The sequence below is a fragment of the Hoplias malabaricus genome, chromosome 13 (genome assembly GCF_029633855.1).
Source record: "Hoplias malabaricus isolate fHopMal1 chromosome 13, fHopMal1.hap1, whole genome shotgun sequence".
Taxonomy (NCBI): Eukaryota; Metazoa; Chordata; class Actinopteri; order Characiformes; family Erythrinidae; genus Hoplias; species Hoplias malabaricus.
The window spans coordinates 38526208-38551971 of NC_089812.1; the positions used below are offsets into that span (position 1 = coordinate 38526208).

A 25764-nucleotide genomic window follows, 5' to 3' on the forward strand; every position below is an offset into this window, starting at 1 on the left:
TCTGTCCTATTAACATAACTTTTTAAAGATCCATGTTCATGAACGTCTATGTTGATGACCAACTGTGTTTAGTTGCTTACAGTGACACAGGTTTAGCAAGACAACAACAAAAAAAAAACTAGCTTGAACAAACTTAAAAGATAACATCCTGTTCTTTTAGCTGTCCTTGGGATGCAGTTTCAAATCGTAACTAAAAGTGTTGCTGAAAGCCATATGATTATCCAGAGCAAACACGAGCAACACACACACACCCCCAAAAATAAACTAATGGCTTCACTGCCAAGATAAACATTAACACAAATGTTCACTCCTTCACTTTGATAGTTCACCTCCCATAAGCCCAATTCATATAAATCATTAGCACAAATGCCTTATTACTCAATAGGTTTACCTAGCTTAAATACACAATGAATAATATTCACCTATAAATGTTTTAATATCACACGCCTCTTCTGAACGACTGAAGCTGTCCACCATTTTAGTAAATGAGAGAAACGTGAATAAAGAACTGTGAGAAATTAGAGCTGGACGATACAGCCAAAATTTATATCATTTCTTATTTTCGGTTAATACGATATAAATCCGATATCGAACAATAAAAAAGACACAAAAAAGCAACGTATCACCATCAAACAACCTCTTGGTCAATATTAATATTTTTAAACAAACTAAATTTAACTGAGGTGGATTGGCGACTGAAAAGTGTCCGTAGGTGTGTGTGACGCCCTGTGAAGGACTGGCGCCCCCTCCAGGGAGTATTCCGGGTTTCTTCCTATAACATTCTATGAGAGTACATTCACAGAAAAAATCCCCCAAAACATATGGTAGAGGTACATTATTGTCACTGAATGTACAAACAGTGTAAATGCACCTTTAAAAATGTACAGCAGTGGTTTCAATGTCCACTTTCGTTCCCTAAAGGTAAATTACATTCTCTTCTCCAGAAGGAGAGGAGAATATTTTTAAGATTTCATTACAGAACTGTGCAAAATAAAAGTAGTCCTGGAAATTAAACTGGGTGTGTGAAGTTAACTTTTGAAATCTAAAGCAACAAGTACCGCCACCGTGACAGGTTCTGAGAATGTAAAAAGGTCTTCACACCATCCCACATTTCCAAGAATAGCGAAATTAAAGAAGCTGCTACTGAAGGGTGATTTCAGGAAGCAAAAGTGGGTTCTTAATTGACACAGTGCACAGGGCCTTTGTGCTATCATCTTCAGTTTTCAAAAATATATACTTCTCCAAAACTGGAAAAATTTGAGCTTTAAGCTTTGATAAGAATTGAATTTTATGACAAGTGCTTGAGAGCAAATTTATTACATTGGCAACACAGCTCATGCAGCAACAAGCTATGATATACAGTCCTTGTGAAACAGAGCAAGCGTGGATGAAACAACATTTCAAAATGTTCTTAAATCACAGAAAGACATTTACAACACAGTATGTTCCTCTGAGCACTTCACATTACCTAGGCTTGGTCAGTCACTGATACACCTACTGGTGTCAGGCATAAAACCGTGGAAGGTCGTTTACCATGTTCAATCCTTATTTCCCCAGTTTCCTTGATTTGTTGTTGTTTCCCTTGTCTTCTTCCATGGCTTTCTCCAGCCAGTCATTGTCCTGGTCAGATTCTGATTCACTCACCTCACTGGCATCAGCTGCTAGGAGGCGTGAGTAGTTGATTCTGCGCTGACGAGGGATCCTCCATTGCAACACAGCTAGAGCGACACACCACAGTGCCAGCATCACTGCTGCACCCTGGAAGAGCACCCCTACTCCAAACGTCTGCACCACAAATCCCCCCGCCAGGCTGCCAAGACCGGCCCCAAGATCCAGAAACAGGGCCTCAAAGACTCTGTACACTGCTTTCTCAGTTCCTGGAGATGCAATATCCACACACTGAGCCTCTATTGACCACCAGAGAGCACCAGAGCTAAGTCCGGCCAACAGCTGTGCAGGAATTGCAGCCCATGGAGCCCATAAGAAAGAGAAGTAAAGGCACTGCACACAAAGACCCGAAATTGCAAGAAGCAGAAGCCTCCCATGGGATTTTAGAAAATGGGATGCAATTCTATTCAATGGGGCAAAGACAGCTTGGCATAAAGGTGCCAGGGCCAAAGCAATGCCCATTTGAAGCTCTGATGCACCATGATCCTGCATCTGCCATAGCAAGAAGTCAGATAAAGTTGAGCTTGCCATGCCAGAAAGGAGGGCACTGATGGCACAGAGCAATGCCCGTGAATCCCCTCGCACCAACTGCAGGGCCTTCAAGCCACTGCCAGGAAGTCTCTCACGTTTGTGACGGTAGAGAGGCAGCACAGCAGCTACAGGCACCATTATGACCATAAATATGGCATAGGCATAAATGTGCAACACAGGTCCAATGACGCAGTATAGGAGGTATACTAGGATTCCAGTGCTTCCCATGCCTCCTGCAATCCCCAGGAGTCTCCATGGTTTAACCATTGTATGGCGGTCTGTTGCATCCACAAAATCCAGGTACTCATGCAGCCCATCATCAGCTATCCACTCCAACGGGGCAGATATGACCATCCACACCCCAACTACAATCATCACCAAAAAGAACATTTGATGTTGGGCGTCCATGACCTTCAAACTTGCAAGAAACCCAGGATGAGCAACATCAGTCTCCTGCTTTTCTTTGCGTCTTTTTAAAGACCTCCTGCTTCTTTCTGGAGTGGGGTTCTGCATGGTTTTTGTTTCCAGATCCACTTGGGTACTAGTTGCATTTGAACCTGCATCGACTGTCCGAGTCTCAGAAGGACTTTGAGTGCTGGAAGTAGATGTGCTGCTGACTGTCAATGCAGGCCTATATTCAGAGACCATGTTGAACGCTGAATTAACAATGGTTGAATTGACAACCGGAACAGAGAATGTTTTGGTCTGAGGTCCAGGACTAGTGAAGTCAAACACGTGTACCGTTTGATTATCATTTTGTTGACTAACATTACACCTTTCACTCTCTCTGTTCACTCCTATAGGTGGGAATAGCAGAAGTGTCATAGCAGCCATTGACGAGCAGATGACAGACCCTATTAAGAACACCCGTCTTTTGTTATGGCGCCTCGCCAGGCTGCTGGAGATGGGCCTCCAAACCAAAGCCACTAGGTGTTTGACCGCCATGATGACACCTGTCATGGCAGCGGTAAGGCCAAGGTGGCGGAGGTAAAGGGTGAGGAAAGGCAGAAGACATCCTGAGGCAAAGCAAATGAAAAAATGAAAGATGCCTGCCAAGCCCACAGCTCCTTTGATGTCCCACTGCATGCTTCTCTTCATAACGGCTCCCACCATGCCAGTAAGTTATACAAAGAGCCCTACAAAGTGAAACATAGAAAGCTTGCAGTTAACAGCAGTTTGCAAAAGAAGGTACAGAGTTAAAAACAGGCCTTTTTGTGGCTAGTTTTTTGTGGCTAGCTCATGGAAAACTACACAACACTTATCTATTTATCAAATGATGTCAGATACATTAAATATATATAACTGTCCATAAATAAAGAATTTAAAAAAAAAAAAAAAAAAAATCACACTTGGGTATTAAGTTTATACGTTTATACCAACCTGCGAAATTACCCTTTAAGATGCACTCCTTGTTGACAGTGGTGTTCAAATATGTACACAGTTTGAATAAACTTCATTGAAATCATTTGGAAATACATTTGAAAGGCATTTCGATTGGAAAGATCACACGTGAACATACGACCACAATGCTCAATATCAAAAACAGACTTGCAATGTATAACCTCATTTGGCCTTGACTGGCACTGACCCATTGTGAGCCTGGTTGCCTGAACTCAGTCACGAGTCTCCCTAAGATGGGCCAGTCCTGTAAATGTCAAACATGGCATGGATTAATCCAAAATATGTCGACTATCTGAGTAGGATCAAATTAAGCCGAGTCCTCAACTAAACTTATTGTAGTGATGGTAGACTTCAATTTCGCCTTTCCAGTTGTGTTAAGTCGTAATTCTTGTCTGGGAAATGGACCAGTGTAATATTGTTCTTAGCAACATAAACACTTCAGTAATTATTAGTCTTAGTCTTATTACCTGCCAATCAGTACAAACCTGGAGGGACCTGAAAGGAGGACATTTCCACATTCTGGAATAAAGCTGCTTCTATTCAGTTCAGAGCTATGAGAATTATTTTTATCCTTATTTACATGCAGAATTAAACAGGTCATACTGCGCAAAGGACAGTTGTTTAAAGATGTGCTTCCATGACTGAGATGCCATTTCTGCTCTACTAAAGTTACACTTAAAAATAGCCTTCATAAGCAGGTAAAATGTATTTTAAACACAGGTAAAGTGTTCTGTACAACAAGATGTTTTACATGTTACACATAAATGGACATTGATATATGGATTTGGATATACATGGAGAACAAGCTCTTGACAGTGATTCGAGGCATGGTGTGAAAACACAACCCCAGGCTCCTAGAGATGTGCCGCCATGCCGCCTGAAAACACTCAAAAACATCCAGAACATTCCACGGTACAGATATACTACAGCAATGTGCGTGACTGAAATTTTCATTAAAACATAATAAAGGCCTAGTTAAGTGTGTGACAGTGACTTACTGACAAGGTAAATAAACTGTAGGTTGAAAATGAAGTTTTTAAGTAATTAAGATACCAAAAAAAAAAAAAAATTTTTTTTATAAAATTCGTGTAAGCTCTTGAATGTCCTTGCACCATTAGCATCGATGCTACATTTTGGTTTGTGTGGCGAAAAATAAATAAAAATAATAAAACGTTAAGTTAAACCACTGCTAGCTAGCAAAGAAGCTTTTAGTAAAAAATGAGTAATTTTTCTAAGATTGTAAACCCTGTAAAACCTTCCTGAGCGCTCCACAATGATAGATAATGTGTTTATTTTTGAACATTTTTTAGATTTTTGATAGTAGTTTTTGTAACATGCTCCGGCTGTAAACCGTATTGAGAAAGAAATTCTTGTATTATTAATGTTCTTCAAAAACACCCCTGTATTTAACCCGTTGCCGGTTTTGTGAAAAACCTCGAACAGCGTCACTGTAAACACCTCAGACCCAGCTCTTCAAGTCCCGCTGGATGAACCTGTGCTATTCACCTGTTTCAGCGGTTGTACACGTCACGCGCTGACTTAACTGAAGTAGTACGTTTGAATGACTAACGTTACCTTCAATATCGCGTCTCTAAAAGAGAGTTGTGGCCATCTTTCCAGCTACGTACCAACTAGAAATAATCCTCCATTTCCATACGGTTTCAAAGTTAACAGTTGCTTTACTTCTTCTTCTGAGAGAGAGAAAGGAGCCGAGATCAGTGACGAGGAGAGAGCGGCTCACCTTTCTGGCTTCATTGACTCTGACTAGAGCGCCCTCGGTCGGCAGGGATAAGAACTACACCTTCATTAAAACAAATCAGAAACACATCACGAGGTAAGAGCTCAAATACACCAGGCCTCAAAACTGTACCCATTGTGGACTCACAACAACAGAATCTCAGTAGACAAAGTAAAACAAAATGGGAGCGTCCGGAGCAGTAACATGTGAGTTTACCATTTCCATTAAGGTTACACCCCCACCCCAGGAGACACGGCGTTCTTTTGAGTGAAGGAGTTTTAGCATGTTAAAGGTGTTGAGAAGATTAAGAAGATTAAACTGCAGTCATGAGAGGGGATGTGGTGACGTAATCAGGTGTCCAATTACATTTGGCCACGTATACTTTTGTAATATACACAAATCATTATTTACGTAGCTGTGATGTTGAATATTGATTGTGTTTATCACTCAACCTTTGCTTATATGTATATATATATATATATATAACAGAAAAAGGAAATAGATTCCTTTATTCACTAATATGTTTGAGTAGACAACAATCCTAATACTCAGGAAAGACCATCAGCATTTTGTGCTGCATAAATACAACTCCTTATTACCTAGTTCTGAACAGAACATCATTATCATCATCATCATCATCATCTTTTCTGATTATCCATTTGCCAATAAATTTATTTTGTTGAGTCTGTGTGCAAACATTTGCTGTCAAAATTTATTTAGGTATAGAGCAAAGTAGTGTGAAAAGGCAAACACACTATAAAACACACAATGAGTTTAACAGTTTTATGCAATATAATATTTGAGATATTTTATAAATTGCCAATAATCTGTAACCCTGACCAGCAGATGTTTTTCTCCTCTTCGTCCAAAAATATGGATGAAAATATTACTGTCAAATAAATTACATATTGCACCACATTCAGAAAGACTCTCTAAAGGCAAATCCCACCACATTTAAAACATCTCTGCACTTTAAATGGCCAAAGTCTAGACAAAGGTTTGATATTTACCACATCATTAAAAGACAAAAATGCAAAGTATACATGTGGACTCACTGAATGTTTTACACTGGAAATGAAATAAAACTGCTATATTTGTGTTGTAGACATTGTGTTTTCTGATTCCGCTCACCACCACAGTAAATAAATACGAATATGTAATTTACACTCCACAGTCACCACTTCATATCAGACCTGTTCAAAAGACTGTTTACATTTCAGTTACTGAATCACACAGAAATGTTCAAAAAACATGGCATTGCCCTTTTAAGAAATACTGTAGATATTCTGTAACTGAGCTACAGCCCCATCTGCTGGAAAGAACAATTTTGGGCACTTGTAAGGTACTACTGCAAACAGCTGAACAGTACAACAAACAACAGAGAAAGCCCTGCGAAATTGCACTAAACACACAATATGGACTGCATAGTTCACACAGGCGGTGTTCTCTTAATGTAGATTTGTTCTGAAGCAGCTGTAGCACTGTTTTGTTTAAATTCATGACTGATCACTGGTCTATAAAATGGTGGACAGTGTTCACAGAATATATTGATCAGTCACATTGACAAAAATCAGTCTTAAATTACGGTGGCCCAGAATGTGAGAACACATTAGTTATTCCAAATAAAGCAAGAGGAAATGAGAAACGTATAACATTTAGAGAAAACACAGCATGGTAGTTGCACTATCACAAGATTAGCTGTGGTTTAGAGTTTGAATGGGTGAGTCAAGTGAGTTTTTGTGTTCTTGGAAGCCCACATCTACCACTAGACAACACTTTCTCAGAGATCTTTATCTCATACCTGCTAAAAACAAATCTTTAAATTATAGAATATTTTCAACTCATATACTTTAAAATCTGACACCTAGGGCTACCTACTATCCACCATAAAGTTTTGTGGATTTTAAACCATGACTAGTGATTTGGGGCAGGGAACTCACACTCACACTAGTGATTTGGGGCAGTGAACGCACATACTCACACTAGTGATTTGGGGTAGTGAACACACACACTCACACTAGTGATTTGGGGTAGTGAACATACACACTCACACTAGTGATTTGGGGCAGTGAACACACACACGAGTGAGTAGGAGCAGTGAACACACACTAACACTAGTGATTTGAGGCAATGAACACACACACACTAGTGAGTAGGGGCAGTGAACACAAACACTCACACTAGTGATTTGGGGTTTAGGTGCTTTGCTGAAGTGCATTGCAGCCATGGATGTTCTCACCGGTCATGGGGATCAAACTGAAACCCTTCCGGTATCAAAGAAATACGTTAGCTTGGATGTAAATACATCAAAAAAGAGAATATTAGGTCACATTTGCTCAGAACACAATATAAATACATATGTTTTTGTTTTTTCTGTATGTACTTATTTTTTATTTTTGTGTGTTTTCCATGTCTTGTTTCTGTGATATCACTTAATGGTCTTCTCTGTTTTTTTTATTATAAAATACCCTGCGATTTTACTCTCTGGGCCACCATAATGGACAAAGGCTATTGTTTAACACCTATTAAACAGGACACCATTTGTGTGCATGGCACACACACACTCCATAGAGGTATATGATTTCAGCCAGTGTATGTCCTTGACTGCAGAGTTCGTGTCAGAGTCAGGGTTTGTGTTATTGTCATTGTAACACTCCAGAGAAGGTGTTGATGGGTAAAGAGAAAGTCTTGGTCAGAAATCTGCTCAGCCCTGAGTCATCGTCCTCCACAGCCGATCTGGACTTGCTCTTTTGAAGACAATAACCTGGGTCTGTGCAGGGACACACTTCTATGCTACAGAAGAGAAAGAGACACCTTTATATTGCAAAATACTGAACATTAAAGGGCAAATGTCACAGATTTTTTTTTTCTTAAACAATACTTCAGTATCATATTTAGTTTTATAAAGCACCGTTAATTTCAGTCAATATGGAAACAAAGTTGTGAAAACGTCCTATTGTGAAACCATCGCGAATCCATTTTTGTGATGTCACAAAAAACATTGCAGTGAATTATGACAGTTTTAGGTGCATACAAATTGTAGGCGATTTGGCAGCCTTTAAACATACTGTAAAATGAAATAAGTGTTTATTTACCTCTGGACATTTCTGAAGGATTTGTGAGAGTCTTTATCCAAACATACAGTGAATGTCTTCTCTTCCAGGGCTCTGATGGAAATTCTGGTCACTCTGAGTGTAGGCTGTAGGAAAGTACATTATTGTAGATGCAGCAACAGTAAATTGTTAATTAAACAGTCATAAGTCACATAAATTTCTTCTTGTAGGTAGCTCGTTCTTACCATGGAGGATCTAGTAGGATTTGGATCATGAAAATCTACATTTAGGCTGTCGAGATCTGTGGGGAGAAATGATCCCTACTTTTAAATCCTTTAAAATCATACAAATGGATTGTTGCAGTTTAAATTCATGCAGCCAGGGCAAGTGGCATTGTCTGCATCATTTGAAGAAAAGAAACAATCAGTAATGCCTAAGTTTACGATCACAACTTTTAAAACAAGTGTTACACAGTATTATACTAATGAATAGCTCTTTAATTGAACATTGTCATTAAATTAATTAATTAGTTCATTTATTCATTGTCTGTAACCGCTAGTTCTGGGTCACGGAGGTTCCGGAGTCTACCCGGAATCACTGGGTGCAAGGCAGGAACACATCCTGAAGGGGGCACCAGTCGTTTGCAGGGTGGTCGTTAAATTAGTTAATCTATATCCTACATTCTGAAATCAATAAATAAACATATATATATAGACTTAAGAGATAATGGCAACATTTTGAGAATCAATGCATAAAGCACACCATGACACATGGTAATTCATAAACAAATATGAATTCATTAATTTTTAAAGAACTGATGTGTCAAGCTATTCCTACATTCAACTTACTTTTGGTTCCACATGAGGGAGAGCGACAGATGGACAAACCTCTTGCAGTAACAGACATTCCTCTGTCCACCTCTCGATTGCTGATGGATGCCTACAAGTACAAAACAGTGCGGACAAGACCTTTACACTTCCAAAATAAGTCGTTCCTTCATTAAAGTTACTGCAAAGTTAAGAATGACAGAATCTATCACTACGCAATGGCCTTCTACTCTTTAGACAATGCAAGAAGAGGACGGTCACCTTTCTGTAAATAACAGACACATTTACTCCATTATCTTCCTGTGTGTGTTTCTTGTACCTCACCGATCCTTTAAACATGAACAGAATTGGGTTAGTAAGTGGTGTGTAAGAAGGAAGTTCCATTCACTCTCAGACAATCGGGATAAAAGTAACGCTTGCCTTTGAGCGTGTCTTTAAATGTAGGCCTGAAAGGCCTGAACTCAGGGAAATCAATGTCCAGCTGACACACAAACAAATCCTCCAGAGATTTAGGTTCTGAGCCAAAGAAGGACATCTAGATATAGAAAGAATAAAAGGATGCTTAATTTACACACACATTGACATGCACAAGTGTGAATCAGTAGCATGATCAGAGCAATAAGATACATAACAACTGCTGACTTTTTCAACAGCTGTAATTGTAGTCATCCTTTGTAAACTTAGTTTGTTTAACACACTTTTCTTTGCTCATACAGTGTAATTCTACAAATAAAACTTACAAACAAATTTGCTTCCAGGAAATTTGTGACATTGTGCAAAATGTAATTAAATGCAGAATACTATGATGTGCAAACCATTGAAATCCTATATTTAATTCAATTAGTACTAAGACGGTATTTTAAATGCATTTAAATTTATATTTAGCATTTACAGTGGTCAAGATAAAGCACACAGTTACACTGTGAGAAAAGCTGTGGTGTAGATTTTACTGTTGCATTGATCCCTGTTTCAACTCCATGCTGTTTATTAAATGTATCTATTTAATATAATTATGTTATGAAAACATTCAATTTAGTTTTGGGAAAAGAACTAAAAATAAAAAAGTTTACCCAGGTGTGTTCACTTACACACGTTAAAATAATGTATGTAATTTCACAGGGAAACCCTGTAAGGGTAGACTTTTCTTTCATTTAAATACAGAACATGGACTGAAAATCATTATCTTATCTTTGCTCTATTTATATCACTCCCATGTGAGCATTTCCTCAATTACTAAAAAAAGTAAATTACTGCTAGACTGGCTGTTCAGCAGGAAACTCTTGTTGCATGAGGAGTTTTGACTTGTGTTTGCATTCTAATTTATTTTTGCTCAAACTTTTATTCACTTATTAACAAAGATGTAGTATGTTTGTAATTTCCAAAGTGTTGAAATCTCAGAATTAAAAACTAAATACATACCCAAAAAATAGTCAAATATTTGAGTCCAGCTCTGAATTCAATTTACCATTAAATGTTGTAAAATTACAGAAATAACTTGTATGTTTTTGGGATTACAGCAATGTGCTGTAATAAGTATTAGTACTGTAAATACTAAATATAAGTTTAATAATAATTACAGTAAATAAGGTAAAGTACTGTAAATAGCACAATACTGTCAAAACTGCTGCCAGTAAATTACTGTAAATTTACAGTGTGTTTATATCCATAGTGAACAAAATTGTACCTGTACAGTAAGTGCTTTTCTAACAGTATTCTTTGAGTTAAGTGTGAAAAAAATTCAATTTTATAAAGTTCTCAAACACCACCAAAGCTTGAATATTGCAGAGCAGTCTGACCTTAACCAAGTAGATGGGGATTTGAATTTGCTGCTGTGCTGTGCGGGTGTAGTATGAAATCACGTCTTGAAGAAAGCAGTTTTGTTCTGAAGATCCACTGACACTGGAGTGCTGAAATCCACAGAAGGCATGTTTTGAGGTATTCCAGCTTCCAGAGATACAAAACTACAGAGCTTTCAGAGGCCACATGGTGTTACTTTTATTGTAGATTGCATGCTACAATCTGTGTTTTGTTCTAACATTTGCTCTGAGCAATTACAGTGAACTGTGGGAGGAAACGGGAAAACTCCTCACAGAAAGTCCTATGGTGCAAGGATCGAACCCAGGACCCTGAGGTCCTGGAGCTGTGTGGCAGCAACACTACTGAAATGCCACCATGCTGCCCTTCAGCCACTGTTGTTTGGGTTAAATATGATTTGCAGGATAAAAGTGAAAAGAATGAAAAGACAATTACCATTACAGCTAGCTTCAGGATCATGCTTCCCAGACTCTTAATGTTACATTTGTACCAAGGATCTACTCTTGCCAGAGATGCTGCTAGTGTAAGCATATTCACAGGTTCTATAGCATTCTCCTGAAATGTAGAATTGTTGAGACACATGTTACTGAGTTTTAACATCAATGACCTAACATCACTCACAACACATTTGCTTTTATTTAAGTTTTTACTTTTGCAATTAAGACCAATATTAATACCAGTATTATCTTATTACATATAGTTATACTTTTCCTCAAGATGTGTGTTGCACATTTAGTGAGCCTTTAAATAAATTATGAACGGATATTAAAAATTGTTTTATTCTTAGTTTAAAGGTTTTTTCCACAGTTTGTTATCATGTTATCAAAGTGTCAGAGTCAGAGAATAATCACCTGAACTGGAGACTTGGACAGCTGGTTAGAGACTGGAATATAGTATGTTTCCATGTTGACTCTTTTTGTCAGAAAAAGATGGCGTGCTTCTCTTTTCCTACACAAAACCAGATGGGTCAAGAATGAAAAAGCATATTTGTACTGAATGGAGAAATTATTATATTCACAATTTTTATTTCTTTTATCCTTTAAAACAATATAAACGGACATTAGAAAACAACCAATAGAAATGTTAGTTTCAAATGTAGAGTCATCATACCGTATATTATAATAGGCCCTGCCTAGTCTGCCCAGAGTGCTGTCATCTCCCATGATGACAAGACGAGCCGTGAAGTTTTTCTCCTCTTTAGGAAGAGAGCCTCCACCTCCGGCTGTTCCTCCACTTTCTTTAATGGCTTCCATCATAAGGGTCATCCTGTTCCCAGCTCTAGGCCACCTAACACAAGCTCTCCTGAAAAACTGTGAGGCTTTCTGCTGTTCCTGGACATCCGGGTCACCCGGGGGCTCCACCATTAAAGAGGAAAACTCATTCAAAGGAAGGTCTCCCTCAATGCCACTGTCTACAGACATAGTAGAAATGACAGAAGCACGCTTGGCCTCATCGTCCTCATCGAGGAAGGCAGAGCTTCGTTCGGCAGGGTTTACCATCAGAGCAAAGTTCACTAGCTCATTCCCTGTTTGATATAATCAAAAGTGTAAACAATTATTTACAATGTTCAATGTTTAATAAGAATTACAGGAAATTTACAGTGGTAAGAGAAATTATGTGAAATAAGAGCTATCAGTAGCTGAATTACATCTAAAACATTCGTAATAAAGAAATATCGGAAGTAAATGCGAATATGAGTCATGTTTCCATGCAATAATTTTGCGAATGAACTTCAGTTGACGTCGACTCCAGTGATTACAGAATTTTTAAGTCGGTTTTTGTTGTGATCTGTACATTTAACAGTCATTTATATCAAAAACAACCATTGTATAATAAAATATTTTTTAATATTTATTTGTTGGGGCACTAAAATAAAAAGCTCAGATGGTGCTGGTATGATTGGTCCAAAATCATAAAAGACAGACGAAGAAGGAGATTCAGGTGGAATCTGTTAAAACCCCATGGTTGCAAGATCAGTCTGGGGCTCTGGCACGTGCTCTGTTGAATGCACACTAGGTCTAAACCAGCTGAAACATTATCATAGCATAACATAAACATATGATATCTTATTCACCTTGTCCTAGCATAAAATATCTTTTTGAAAACTGTGTTTTTGACAATAAAAAAGTTTGGAAAAAAATATCAAGTGTTTTTATTATTATGAGGAATTATCTCTTCAAAATATTTCACAGCCCCAGTTTACAATGCATATTTCATAAACAAAAAAACAAAAAAAATGGATTACAAAAAATCTTCTTCTAATTCAACTGTTTAATCACAATGAAAACTAGACAAAAGTTTAATAAAAAGAATAATTTTAAGATGAGAACTACAGCTGTTTTGCACTTTTCATCAACAAATAATTACATGTGAATAACTTCACAAAATAATTAACTGTAACTGTATAATTTTACTCAGCAAATAAGAAAACAAAAAACAAAAGTGATGCCCCAAGGTCACCACTTTGTGGCATCTGTATTTGAAATAAAGTTGAATTACAAAGTTTGTTTGGCTTTTTAATTATAGTTACATCCTAATGAAAAATACACTTTTTGCTGTTTCTTCCTCTCCCTGAGAGCAAGGAAATGGCGGACCACTGTTGTTCCACTGAGGGCAAAGTTGGAGGTCCACTAGTGTTTTACACAGTGTTTTCTGGGTGGACCACTGTTGACCCACTGAGGACAAAGTTGGAGGTCCACTAGTGTTTTACACAGTGTTTTCTGGACGGACCACTGTTGACCCACTGAGGGCAAAGTTGGAGGTCCACTAGTGTTTTACACAGTGTTTTCTGGACGGACCACTGTTGACCCACTGAGGGCAAAGTTGGAGGTCCACTAGTGTTTTACACAGTGTTTTCTGGGTGGACCACTGTTGACCCACTGAGGGCAAAGTTGGAGGTCCACTAGTGTTTTACACAGTGTTTTCTGGACGGACCACTGTTGACCCACTGAGGGCAAAGTTGGAGGTCCACTAGTGTTTTACACAGTGTTTTCTGGGTGGACCACTGTTGACCCACTGAGGGCAAAGTTGGAGGTCCACTAGTGTTTTACACAGTGTTTTCTGGGTGGACCACTGTTAACCCACTGAGGGCAAAGTTGGAGGTCCACTAGTGTTTTACACAGTGTTTTCTGGACGGACCACTGTTGACCCACTGAGGGCAAAGTTGGAGGTCCACTAGTGTTTTACACAGTGTTTTCTGGGTGGACCACTGTTGACCCACTGAGGACAAAGTTGGAGGTCCACTAGTGTTTTACACAGTGTTTTCTGGACGGACCACTGTTGACCCACTGAGGGCAAAGTTGGAGGTCCACTAGTGTTTTACACAGTGTTTTCTGGACGGACCACTGTTGACCCACTGAGGGCAAAGTTGGAGGTCCACTAGTGTTTTACACAGTGTTTTCTGGACGGACCACTGTTGACCCACTGAGGGCAAAGTTGGAGGTCCACTAGTGTTTTACACAGTGTTTTCTGGGTGGACCACTGTTGACCCACTGAGGGCAAAGTTGGAGGTCCACTAGTGTTTTACACAGTGTTTTCTGGGTGGACCACTGTTGACCCACTGAGGGCAAAGTTGGAGGTCCACTAGTGTTTTACACAGTGTTTTCTGGACGGACCACTGTTGACCCACTGAGGGCAAAGTTGGAGGTCCACTAGTGTTTTACACAGTGTTTTCTGGGTGGACCACTGTTGACCCACTGAGGACAAAGTTGGAGGTCCACTAGTGTTTTACACAGTGTTTTCTGGACGGACCACTGTTGACCCACTGAGGACAAAGTTGGAGGTCCACTAGTGTTTTACACAGTGTTTTCTGGACGGACCACTGTTGACCCACTGAGGGCAAAGTTGGAGGTCCACTAGTGTTTTACACAGTGTTTTCTGGGTGGACCACTGTTGACCCACTGAGGGCAAAGTTGGAGGTCCACTAGTGTTTTACACAGTGTTTTCTGGACGGACCACTGTTGACCCACTGAGGGCACAGTTGGAGGTCCACTAGTGTTTTACACAGTGTTTTCTGGGTGGACCACTGTTGACCCACTGAGGGCAAAGTTGGAGGTCCACTAGTGTTTTACACAGTGTTTTCTGGGTGGACCACTGTTGATTAAACAACATTTTAGACAAAATGCCACATTTTAGCACTTTTCCATTCACAGTCCAATTTACATTTTTCTCCTTCATTAGGTTCTTTTTGTTATTCTTTATAAATAAGATTAGTAAATAATTTTAATCAGCACAGTGTCATCATTTTTATCATTTAATCATTTTATATCAGTCTTACACTCATTATTATATCTCTCAGAGTTGTTGGTAATATTTGTATTAGTGTGTTTTCCAGAATAAAAGTCTCTGTGAATGTAAAATCTGTGTGAGGAGATTATAAATGAGTTCTATCCGGTACAGGACAGTAATCTGAGGGGTCCGATGGTGGACCAGCAGTGGTCTACAGTCAGTGGTGTGCCAGCCTTTTTATGCCAGTGGACCGTTATATGCTCGCTGTCTGGGTCGCTTTATTAAATAAGGAGTATATACGCATGCGGAAACTTTCTAGAATCAGCAAGTTTGTGTTAATAAAAGTTTGGAAAGATAGGGACCTTCAATTAAAACGGCAACTCACATATCTCATCTTCCTTCGTCCAGACATGAAAGCTGATCTCAGGACTTGGCAGTGGATTTCCAACCATACTAGTAGAGTTTGACTGATCTGAACAGAGAGTATGTGACAAATAAAAAATAAAAACATACCCAGCGTAATGTGGAAATCTCAGTACAAGCTTTGAACCATTTCTACGCACCTTTGCCTACAGAGCAAAGGATGTCATGGTAGAGCTGCTGTAATCTGGCGTTATACTGGTCACAGTCTGCACCTCCATCTTCTATTCTCTCTTCTACAGTGGCCACTACTTCCTGGAAGTATTTTTCTACATCATTTAATTCCTGCAACACGAAGCAAAATTTTTAAAATGAACCCACACTCTAAAAGCTTTACAATTACTGCACCAAACTAGATATTTATAGCACACTTTCCATTTTCTTTAACCCCAGACATAGTCAGTCAGCAAATATATCTGGTGTTTACATTAATAACGCCAAATTTATGACAAAAAAAAAAGCCTCTATTTGTGAAACCACATTGTTGCTCTGATAATGCTAACGGGATGCTGAGCAAAGCCACTGTGTAACGTTCTCTAACAGATTCCTATGTAATGTACTTAATGCTGATTGAAAGGTTGTGTGCCTTGTTGCTGCTTAAAGATTCCTTGAGATTTAGTGGTTATCAGGCAGAACTTCTTGGACACAGTAACTCTAACGTCTTCTCATTACTTCTCTCCAGAACATAATTTAATGTCTGTTATTGTTAAGGATGAAAATGTTTCTAAAAAATTAGCTTAGGCTCTTTTAAAAACTGTCTCTTGCTTTGTAATAGCTTAGCTAGCTAAGGTTAACTAATGTTAGCCATCTCTGCTCAGCTATAACTGGAACATTGGGCTTATTCCAGACACAGGGACGAAGGAAGACCCATCAACTGTGTCTTTCAGAGCAAAACAAAACAGTACATGCAAGAGAGCTTTTATTTGAAATTCTGCTTAGCTGTTTATGGACCAGCTGGAAAACAAGCAGAAATAAAAACAGATCCAGATTCCAGATTGGCAGCCAGTAGACCAACAGTGACCCGCTGCTTGTTGTCTGGAATTACCATATTATGCACATCAAACATGTCTTTGCTGATTTTCTACACATGATGTAAAAAAAAGTTTAAAAAAATCACGGAGAGTACATTCTAAAAACTTCAGTTGTGCATTAAAGATTAGCCATGTGACATTAGCTTTCTAGGAAAATAGATTTTTAAGGACACACACACACACACCTCCAGGGCCTCAGCGAGGAGTTGTCCATGGCACTGTTGGCCCAGGGCTGCCTGCAGTGTGTGCAATAAAACTCTGCGCTGGTTGTTTATTGTGCTCCAGTCTGCAGCCCCATGCTTCACATCAGCTCTCACAGCATTCACCAGACTGTGAGGGAACACAGCCGCGTCCACAAACACAAACACCCTGTTCAAACCAGGAAGAGAATATAACTTAGACACTGTGGTGACCAAAAGCTCCTAACTCATAATAGAGTACTACACTTAGGGTCAGACACCAGTGCTTATTTATTTACTGTCTAATCAAAATGGCCACATTTTTTCCCCAGCAGTTCAGTCACATTTTAGCCTTCTCTACCTCTACTTTAAATAATTTAATTTCAAAATTTAAACACACCGGTCTAAACCTCCATGTCCCGGACCTGTACTTTCTGTGTTGTAGAAAATATAAAGCTTGTTTTTTTCTCTCTTTATTTATGGAACTTGCTTGTAACAGACATACACACTCATACATACAGCCACACACGTTTATGAACATCACCACAAGGGGTGATAATTCTCACATACTCAAGTACTCACTCATGTTTATGTACTGCATTAAAAGTTGGTGCAAATACTCAGTCACATACTCATTCATGTTTAGGAAATATGCCTCAAGGGGGTGCAAATGCTCACATAGTCATATACTAATTTATGGGCATGCACCAGTGGCGGATGCTGGTCTTTCAAGGAGGGGAAGCTCAATTTCGGCCTACGTCATAAAATGTGTGGGTTTATTTATACGTAAATTCTACCCTCCGTTCCTTTTTAAGAAAATGATCTGTGACCCTGTCGTACCAACAAGGCGTCTTTTCCAGGGACTTGACTAGTGTCCTCTCAATGGCCAGCAGAGCTAGGCTGCTTAAACGGCCTTGGCCCATGTGAAGTGTGTCCGCCTGTGAGTGCTTTGTGACGGTGGAGGGGCTCAGCAGCACCCGCTGGACAGAAACTGAGATAGAAGTCAGAAAGAGTGATAGAAACACAAGCAGCTACAAAAAAACCCACCAGAAATAGAAGCTCGATTTGTTGTTAGTCGTTTTTAACAAAGAAAATGCCGCTAAGAGGTTTAAGAAAGTCTCCGGTTCAACTCAGAACAGAATGAAAATGTAATGCTCCCACGGATCTTTACACCAAAGGATCGATGATTCGCTCATTTCGCTGTCAATCAAAAAGGGATTCAGCCTCAGACAGCTCATCCAATCATCATGCAGAAGCTGAGCGTCCGGGCCAGCCGAGGCCAGCCCACTGCCCCATAGACCCCCAGAGACGCTGAGCATCCGATGGGCGGGACAAAGCCCAGCATTTATCCAATGACTCGTCTCGTTTCGCTGCTTTGCTATTGAACTCTGTGGACGCTGTTTAAAGCGCTGTGAAGCTGCGGGAATGATTGAGAGGAAAGCCGCGTCTTTACCAGTGATAAGAAGCTGATTCTGAAGCGCGTTGTAGTGAATATTTATTCAATGACATGTACACACAACAGTATATATTTGATCACTTATTTTTTTACATTTTAGGGGAAGCTGGTACCAATCGCATCTGGTATGCACTGCACTACAACGGATACCAGTACTCACAGAAACCCCTGTCACATATGCACCATAACCCAGATATTTACCTGGAGGGGCTGTATATGTGAGCACGAATATCTACGACATTTGTTCCAGACAATACTCAGATTTTATCTCACTAGCCCCTAAAGACTCCAGGTAACGCCTGAGTCAGCGCTCGTGTGAATGGAGCCACTAATGTTTAGAGGTATCACCTGTATGTGCTGCACAGGCACTGGTTCATGCCTAAACCATGTGGAATGAGAATGTGTCTGACACAGAAAATCTCCCGCTGTGTGCTGCATTAGTGAAAAGACCAGTCCAGGACATCTCTGGACCTGATACGTCAGAGTTCTTCCAGTGTTCATGTGTGAAAGGTTATCGTAACATACTCATTTATGGTTAGCAACTGAACCACAGGGCGTTGCACAATACTCACATAGTCACTGACATTTTGGAACTACACCACAAGGAGGTGCTATTCAGTGCTTCATATCACAGACACTGGGCCTGTCCCAAAACCTAGTTAGCTACTATGTAGGCAGCTGTTTAAGTTGACAGTGTACTAACCAATGTCTCTGCTCATGAGGCACACAGTAGTTGTGCTTTAGACAGGAGTTGTGCTTGTGTTGCATCATGGGTTTGCCTTAGAGGCTGAGGAACGATTCAATGCTGCCTCAAAAATTCAGCCAGATTAAGGTATCTCAGTAGGCAGCATATTAAATGTGTTTTAGAATTGGGACAGCCTAGGTGCGTGGGGTGGTGCACACACTATGATGTAAAATGTTTTAGAAAGGCTATTTTTTTGTTTCCTGTTATTTATGTTCAGGTGGTCTTTCAGATATTCCTTTGAGCCCGTGGATTAAATGTTGTATCTAATCTCTTCAGAAATATCTATTAAAGAACTTGTACTTAATTGTTATTTTGAATGGAATTTGCACATTGCCGAAAGATAGAGGCAGTGATTTGTGTGCACCATAGTGTTATCTCCCTCTGATCATTAGTTTTACAAAATTTGGCCTGTCTCTGGTTTACATTGCAACAGCTGCAAATACAGGGCACAGGGTGCAGAGAGAGAAACGAATGAGTCACTGATTATATCAGTCACGCATTTTAGATTTCACTTCTCACCTATCTTTCATTTGATATGCATCACTTAACCTATTTCTATTACTGTATGTACTCTTTACCACACATACAAAATCCACTTACGGTTGTAAGTCTAAACAAATATAAGCAAAATTAATAATAGGAGCATGGAAAAACAGAGAACATGGCTCATAAACTTGACAAGAGGGGTTTATACACCGCTGGCCAGCACATGTTATTGGGAATGGTGACCAGAGGCTTTCAGTACTTCTCAGTTCATTTCACGCCTGTTCAGAATGGATGTACCTTAAAGTCATTGCATTTTCTCATTATGAAGTCTACAAACCTTTGAAATTTAAATATAGGGCTGTAAATATATATGGCTAATTAATTAAAGGTATCATACTGTAACTGGTTACCAGTGTAAAATAGGTTAATATAATAGAAATTGTCAGTTCCATTCAAAACCCCATTGGTGACCCTCAGGCTGAGAACCCACAACCCACAGAGTACAAAAATAACATCAGTTTAAAAATCGGTGGCTGTTTAGACTCTTACCTTTCTCGAAAGGGATAGTGTTCATTCGTTAAGCTGTGTTCAGCAATGACCCGCCTTTGATACAAAGCACCTGCAACCAATCAGAGAGCACAGTTATTCCAGCACAAATGGTAGTGATGTGTTAATAGGGTAACACACTTAAAGGAAGCAAATTTAATACCAAACATTTCAGGAACTGACCTTTGGATAGAGTTCCAGTAGTTAATGCTCTGAGGTGGAGCAAGTGTTTACAGAATGCTGTTTAACATCTCATGCAACCAAATGAGAACCTGAGCTATGTCTTTTGTCAAAATATAAAAGTGATTTAAATTGGGCTGCTCACACGTTTCATTTGAGTTGAATTCCCTCAAGCACATGTTCTCAAATTCATAAAGATTTCAGTAGCAATTGTACTTGTGTATGTTAGTGAGTGAAGAAAACCGATCATCCATAACATTAAAATGATGCCCCATTTCTAAAGTCATTGTCCATTTAAACAGCTACACTGACCGTACAGGAGGCCTTTTCGAGGTTCTCCTATTACAGACTGTAGTCCACCTGTTGCTAATAGGGACTGTAGACCCTATTCACAGTGTTCTTCAATAATCATATATAATTTGTTCCATCACTGTAGGGATAGTGATGAGTATTTAAAACTCTGTTTCCACTCTTTGTAGACTGTACACATCTACCTTATTGGTCCATTTTGTAGATGTAAAGTCCAAAACAGTAGCTTTTTTACTGTTTAAAACTCCAGTAACACTGCTGTGTCTGATCCACTAATACCAGTGCAATACACACTAACATACCACCACTACATCAGTGTCACTGCAGCATTGGGAATGGTCCACCACCCAAAAAATACCTACTCCCTTGTGGCCCTATAAGGTTCCTGACTATTGAGGGATAGGGTGAAACAGGACTAACAAAGCATGTAGACTACAGTCTTTTTGCAGAACAAAAGTGTAGAAACAAAATGATTAGGCTGCTGAACAGTGTAAATACCTGATGTAGTTTGCACTTACTATATTATAGTTATAATTAAGGTAATATGAACATCATTATGAGCAGATGTATGTGCATGAATAGTTCAGTTCAACTCCTTATGATTACCTGGTATATTCTGTTCCATTTTCATAATTTTTGCGTAGATGAGGCCTATAGAGCAGTAAGGCTCAGGTAGTGTAACTAGCCGTTTCAGACAGAGGTAAATCCTCTCCATTAGGTCATCTGGAACATAAACAGACTGCAAATGCAAAAAGTAAAAAGTTGGATGTGTACCAGAAAACAAAATCTTGTCTCAGAAAGTTACTGTAAAAAGATTATTCAACACGTATGGACTTTAGAGATTTTTTCCATTTTACCCAACTTTCTCTCTCAGTTCAGCCATTGTCATTGTCAATTACCTTGCTAGGAGACTGGAGGCAAGCACCTGCTTTATAAGGAACAAGTGAAGCCTAAGCATATCCCCCCTCTCTGTCTTTAAGTTCAGTTTTGTTTAAAATCTATTTAAAAAAATTCCTTAACATTTTATTCATTAAGTGTATTTCAAGGCTTGTTTTGTCTTAATGTTGACACTTATGTTTGAATAGTAATTTACTCAAAGTCACAATGAAATATTCAAATCATTTGAGATGCTGGATTGCTGATGTTTATGAGCAAATTTATCTTTACCTTTAGATACCGTATTAAATGGAATTATGATAAAAGATAAAGATAAAAATAAAGAACATTTTCACAATATTCTAATTCCTGATATGCACTAGTGTGTGTATATATACATACATACTTACATACATACAAATACATATACAGGTGCATCTCAATAAATTATACTATCACCAAAAAGTGAATTTATTTCAGTAAAATATTCCATTCAATTCAAAAAGTGAAACTCAAATATTATATAGAGTCATTAGAAACAGAGTGATCTATTTCAAGTGTTTATTTATTTTAATGTGGATGATTATTGCTTATAGCCAGTGAAAACCCAAATGTCATTATCTCAGAAAATTTGAATATTATATAAGACCAATTAAAAACATTATTTTTAATACAGAAATGTTGGCCTGCTGAAACGTATGTACAGTATATGCACTCAATATTTGTTCAGGGCTCCTTGTGCATGAATTACTGCATCAGTGTGGCGTGGTGTGGAGGCGATCAGCCTGTGGCACTGCTGAGGTGTTACGGAAGCCCAGGTTATCTTCAGCTCGTCTGCATGGTCGGGTCTGGTGTCTCTTATCTTCCTTTTGACAACAGCTCATAAATTCTCTACGGGGTTCAGGTCGGACCGGCCAATCAAGCACAGTGATACTGCGGTTATTAAACCAGGTATTGGTACATTTGGCAGTGTGAACAGGTGCCAAGCCCTGCTGGAAAATGTAATCCACACCTCCATAAAGCATGGCAGCCAGGGGAAGCATGAAGTGCTCTAATATTTCCTTGTAGATGGCTGACTTTGGACTTGCTATAACACAGTGGACCAACACCAGCAGATGATATGACTCCCCAAACTATCGCTGATTGTGGAAACCTCATGTTAGACTCAAGCAGCTTGGATTGTGTGCCTCTCCACTCTTCCTCCAGACTCCGGGACCTTGACTTCCAAATGAAATGCAAAATTTACTTTCATCTGAAAACCAGACATTGGGCTCCTGAGCAACAGTCTTTTTTCTCCTTGGCCCAGGTAAGACTTCTTCTGGCATTGTCACTGGGTCATCAGTGGCTTGACACAAGGAATGCGACAGTTGTGGCCCATGTCCTGGACACGTCTGTGTGTGGTGGCTCTTGAAGCACTGACTCCAGCAGCAGTCCACTCCCCAAATTTTTTGAATGGCCTTTTCTTGACAATACATTCAAGGCTGTGGATATCACTGTTGCTTTTCACACACTTTTTCCTTCCACTTAACTTTCCATTAATGTGATTGGATACAGCAGGAGAGTGTCAATGACTGTCTTCAGGACATCTGTCAAGTCAGCAGTCTTCACCATGATTGTGTGGCCTACTGAACCAGACTAAAGGACCATTTTAAAGGCTTAGGAAACCTTTGTAGGTGTTTTGTGTTTATTGTAATTTTCTGAGATAATGACTTTTGGGTTTTCATTGGCTGTAAGCCATAATCATCAACATTAACAGAAATAAATGCTTGAAATATATCACTCTGTTTGTAAGAAATCTATATAATATGAGTTTCACCTTTTGAATTGAATTACTGAAATAAATTAACTTTTTGATGACATTCTAATTTACTGAGATGCTCCTGTATATATGACTGACCTGTATGACTGTATAGGCCAGTGTGTGAAGCAAAGGGATGATCCAAATTTTGCAGTCTATTCTCTCGGCCTGAAAAAAGAAAGTTGAGACTTTAGAAAACAATTAAAATATGCAAAATTTTCTGCTGTATATTTTTGCCAGACTGCCTATCGGGCAGGCCTAGAAGAGGCATTTTCGCTTACTGACTGACTGACTGACTTGAGTTCTAATGTTGAAACGTGTGAGTAGGAACTGTTAATTCCGCCATATTTCACAGAGAGAACGTCCTCTTTTCCCTGGACAAATCCTCTTTTTTTGGGACATAAAAATGCGTTGGGCCGGGATTTCTAAATCACCAAAAATGTTCGGGATTTTGCTGTCTGCAGGTTTTCCCTCATCCCATTTCTTGCCAAAAGCCCTAAACCCTTCATTAAAGGTGAGCAGAAGGTGTGAGGGTTGAAGTGTTCAAGGAGTCAGAGGGTTGAGAGCTGAATTGGGACACACTCGGGCCGCTTCAGTGCTGTAGGTCCACCATCCACCACAGCTCAGTGTTTTACCGGAACCTCGGACAGAAACGTGTTGAATGTTGTTGAGGTAATATTTATCATAGTCTCTTCTTCATGTTTGGAGAATGTTTCTGTGCCTTTTGTTTCCTACTATATATTTAAAAAACAGAAAGTCATCTTGTCTGTCCCAATAACAACATGAATATACGCACACATCTCACCGTTACTGACTTTCTGATGAGTAAATTACATCTGCACTGCTTTTTGTTTAACTTTATATGAAAACAGGCAAAATCTCTGGATTATTAAAGAACACCAGACTAAGGTGTTACTCAAAATGAATGAGGCTGTGAATTGGTTACAGCACTGTTTTATCAGTCAAACCATTATAGAAATGTAAGTCAGTAATAAATATCTAGTTCCCAGCAATGCCCTGTTCCTTTATCAAGTGTTGATTACTTGGTTGATAAAATGTTAAAGTGCTTAGACATGTTCAATAACTTAAATGTTAAAATGTTATCTTGTTGGTTTCTGGAACACAAGTTGCTTTAACGTCATCTCAAAACAGTGCTTCATTTTTGTTGTTTTGTATGAACAGGCTTTCTCATGATCATATATAAGTGCAACTGACAAGATAAACTATTTTTATAGTTTTATGGTTTATTGTTATTGTTGTAAACATAGACATTGACATGAAGCACTAAAGCTTCTCCAGACCTTCCAAAGACAAGGGTAAGAATTTTGTTGCCGTTACCTGATCTTGAAGGTAATTATTTATCACCTAAATTTAAGCTGCATTTTTTTATGATATCTTTATGACTGCCATGTGTGAATGTATCTCTATTCTGATTGGCTGTACTCTACTGTGAATTGGTGTAGCTAAATTGATGAAGGCTGACTAGGCAGATATACATTGACCAGCTATAACGTTAAAATTACTTCCTTGTTGCTGCATTGTATAATCTCCATACTTTGTTTCCACATGCAATCACCACATCAGTGCTTCAGCATCCCTAAAAGGATGCTTAATCCACCACCCAAATAACACCTGCTCTGTGTCTGTGTATCTGATTATGTGACATCACTTCAATGATGAATAATTAATGTCTAAAGAAAGATTAAGAAGCATATTAAAGAGTTTTGGACCAACCTTTTCAAGCTCCTTAACAAGTACCTTCAACAGAGAGATACAGGTAGAGGGACTGTTCTCCACTTTTTTATGCAGAGTCCATCGCAGCATCCCTGAAGAAATTAAATGTATTTATTTATTTATTTTATTAATGAAAATGATCAAAATACAGTAACAGAGTAAGGTGCTTGTTAGGATTAATGTATGGGAAAGGAATAACTGTAACAGAGGTGTGAATGTGGATGAAAAGGTCACAAATGGAAACAAAGAATGGATAATGAATAGAATATATGTTGTAGATGTGATATTTACAATGACACAAGCACCAGTGAACTTTGGGATGGCCTTATGTCGACAAAAACAAACACCCCTCGCAACTGACCCACAGACAGCTATAACTTACCTAAGTGAAAACAAAAGGAAACAAAAAACAACGTCTCCCTAAGTATACAAAAAGATACACAAAACCCACTCCCAAAACAAACAGCAGCCGACCCTACTCTGGTGAAATAACCCAACATAAATAAACCTAACACATTAATAAGCCTTTTTTAGGGAAAATGGCCTTTTATTACTGTAAGATTTTCAGGTTCTGAATAATTTCATTTATAATCTATCCAACGATTCATATAACTTAGTTGTGCTAAGCTACGTTTGCTGAACTACTACTTACCCAGCATAGCTTTATTAATTGTTGTCCACATGGCATAGTTATAATTACACTATTCCTCTGATTCAATAATCACTAGACTTTGTCTTAAAGTA

The 25764-nt window shown here is 38.9% G+C and overlaps 2 protein-coding genes across 5 annotated transcripts in view; both read right to left on the minus strand.

The window, feature by feature from the left end:
• Positions 1 to 1143: 1143 nt before the first annotated feature.
• mfsd6l (major facilitator superfamily domain containing 6-like) lies at positions 1144 to 5623 on the minus strand. 4 transcript variants are annotated; one of them, XM_066642518.1, is made up of 3 exons: positions 5555 to 5623; positions 5176 to 5401; positions 1144 to 3335 (listed from the first exon to the last, which is right to left on the minus strand). In XM_066642518.1, the coding sequence occupies exon 3, from the start codon at positions 3310 to 3312 to the stop codon at positions 1546 to 1548; it is 1767 nt and encodes a 588-aa protein (XP_066498615.1). In that variant the 5' UTR covers positions 3313 to 3335; positions 5176 to 5401; positions 5555 to 5623; the 3' UTR covers positions 1144 to 1545. The 4 variants fall into 4 exon arrangements, with proteins under 4 accessions (XP_066498615.1, XP_066498616.1, XP_066498617.1 ...); XM_066642519.1 differs by having other exon boundaries at positions 5342 to 5401; positions 5555 to 5593; XM_066642517.1 differs by having other exon boundaries at positions 1146 to 3335; positions 5229 to 5401; positions 5555 to 5620.
• A 422-nt stretch (positions 5624 to 6045) lies between these two features.
• pik3r6b (phosphoinositide-3-kinase, regulatory subunit 6b) overlaps positions 6046 to 25764 on the minus strand; it is a 31348-nt gene continuing 11629 nt past the window's right edge. Inside the window, exons 4-20 of the mRNA XM_066642485.1 lie at positions 25021 to 25112; positions 23386 to 23454; positions 21219 to 21351; positions 20127 to 20196; positions 16897 to 17080; positions 15824 to 15965; positions 15646 to 15732; positions 12144 to 12558; positions 11885 to 11981; positions 11469 to 11588; positions 11015 to 11125; positions 9639 to 9753; positions 9480 to 9547; positions 9240 to 9330; positions 8637 to 8692; positions 8434 to 8537; positions 6046 to 8131 (exon numbers count right to left, since the gene is read on the minus strand). Of these exons, the coding sequence (XP_066498582.1) occupies positions 7981 to 8131; positions 8434 to 8537; positions 8637 to 8692; positions 9240 to 9330; positions 9480 to 9547; positions 9639 to 9753; positions 11015 to 11125; positions 11469 to 11588; positions 11885 to 11981; positions 12144 to 12558; positions 15646 to 15732; positions 15824 to 15965; positions 16897 to 17080; positions 20127 to 20196; positions 21219 to 21351; positions 23386 to 23454; positions 25021 to 25112 (2105 nt within the window). The 3' untranslated portion in view covers positions 6046 to 7980. The remainder of the gene's footprint in view (positions 8132 to 8433; positions 8538 to 8636; positions 8693 to 9239; positions 9331 to 9479; positions 9548 to 9638; positions 9754 to 11014; positions 11126 to 11468; positions 11589 to 11884; positions 11982 to 12143; positions 12559 to 15645; positions 15733 to 15823; positions 15966 to 16896; positions 17081 to 20126; positions 20197 to 21218; positions 21352 to 23385; positions 23455 to 25020; positions 25113 to 25764) is intronic.

Coding starts and splice junctions, on each gene's coding strand:
- mfsd6l (XM_066642518.1), bottom strand. CDS start 3,312: ATGGTGGGAGCCGTTATGAAGAGAAGCATGCAGTGGGACATCAAAGGA.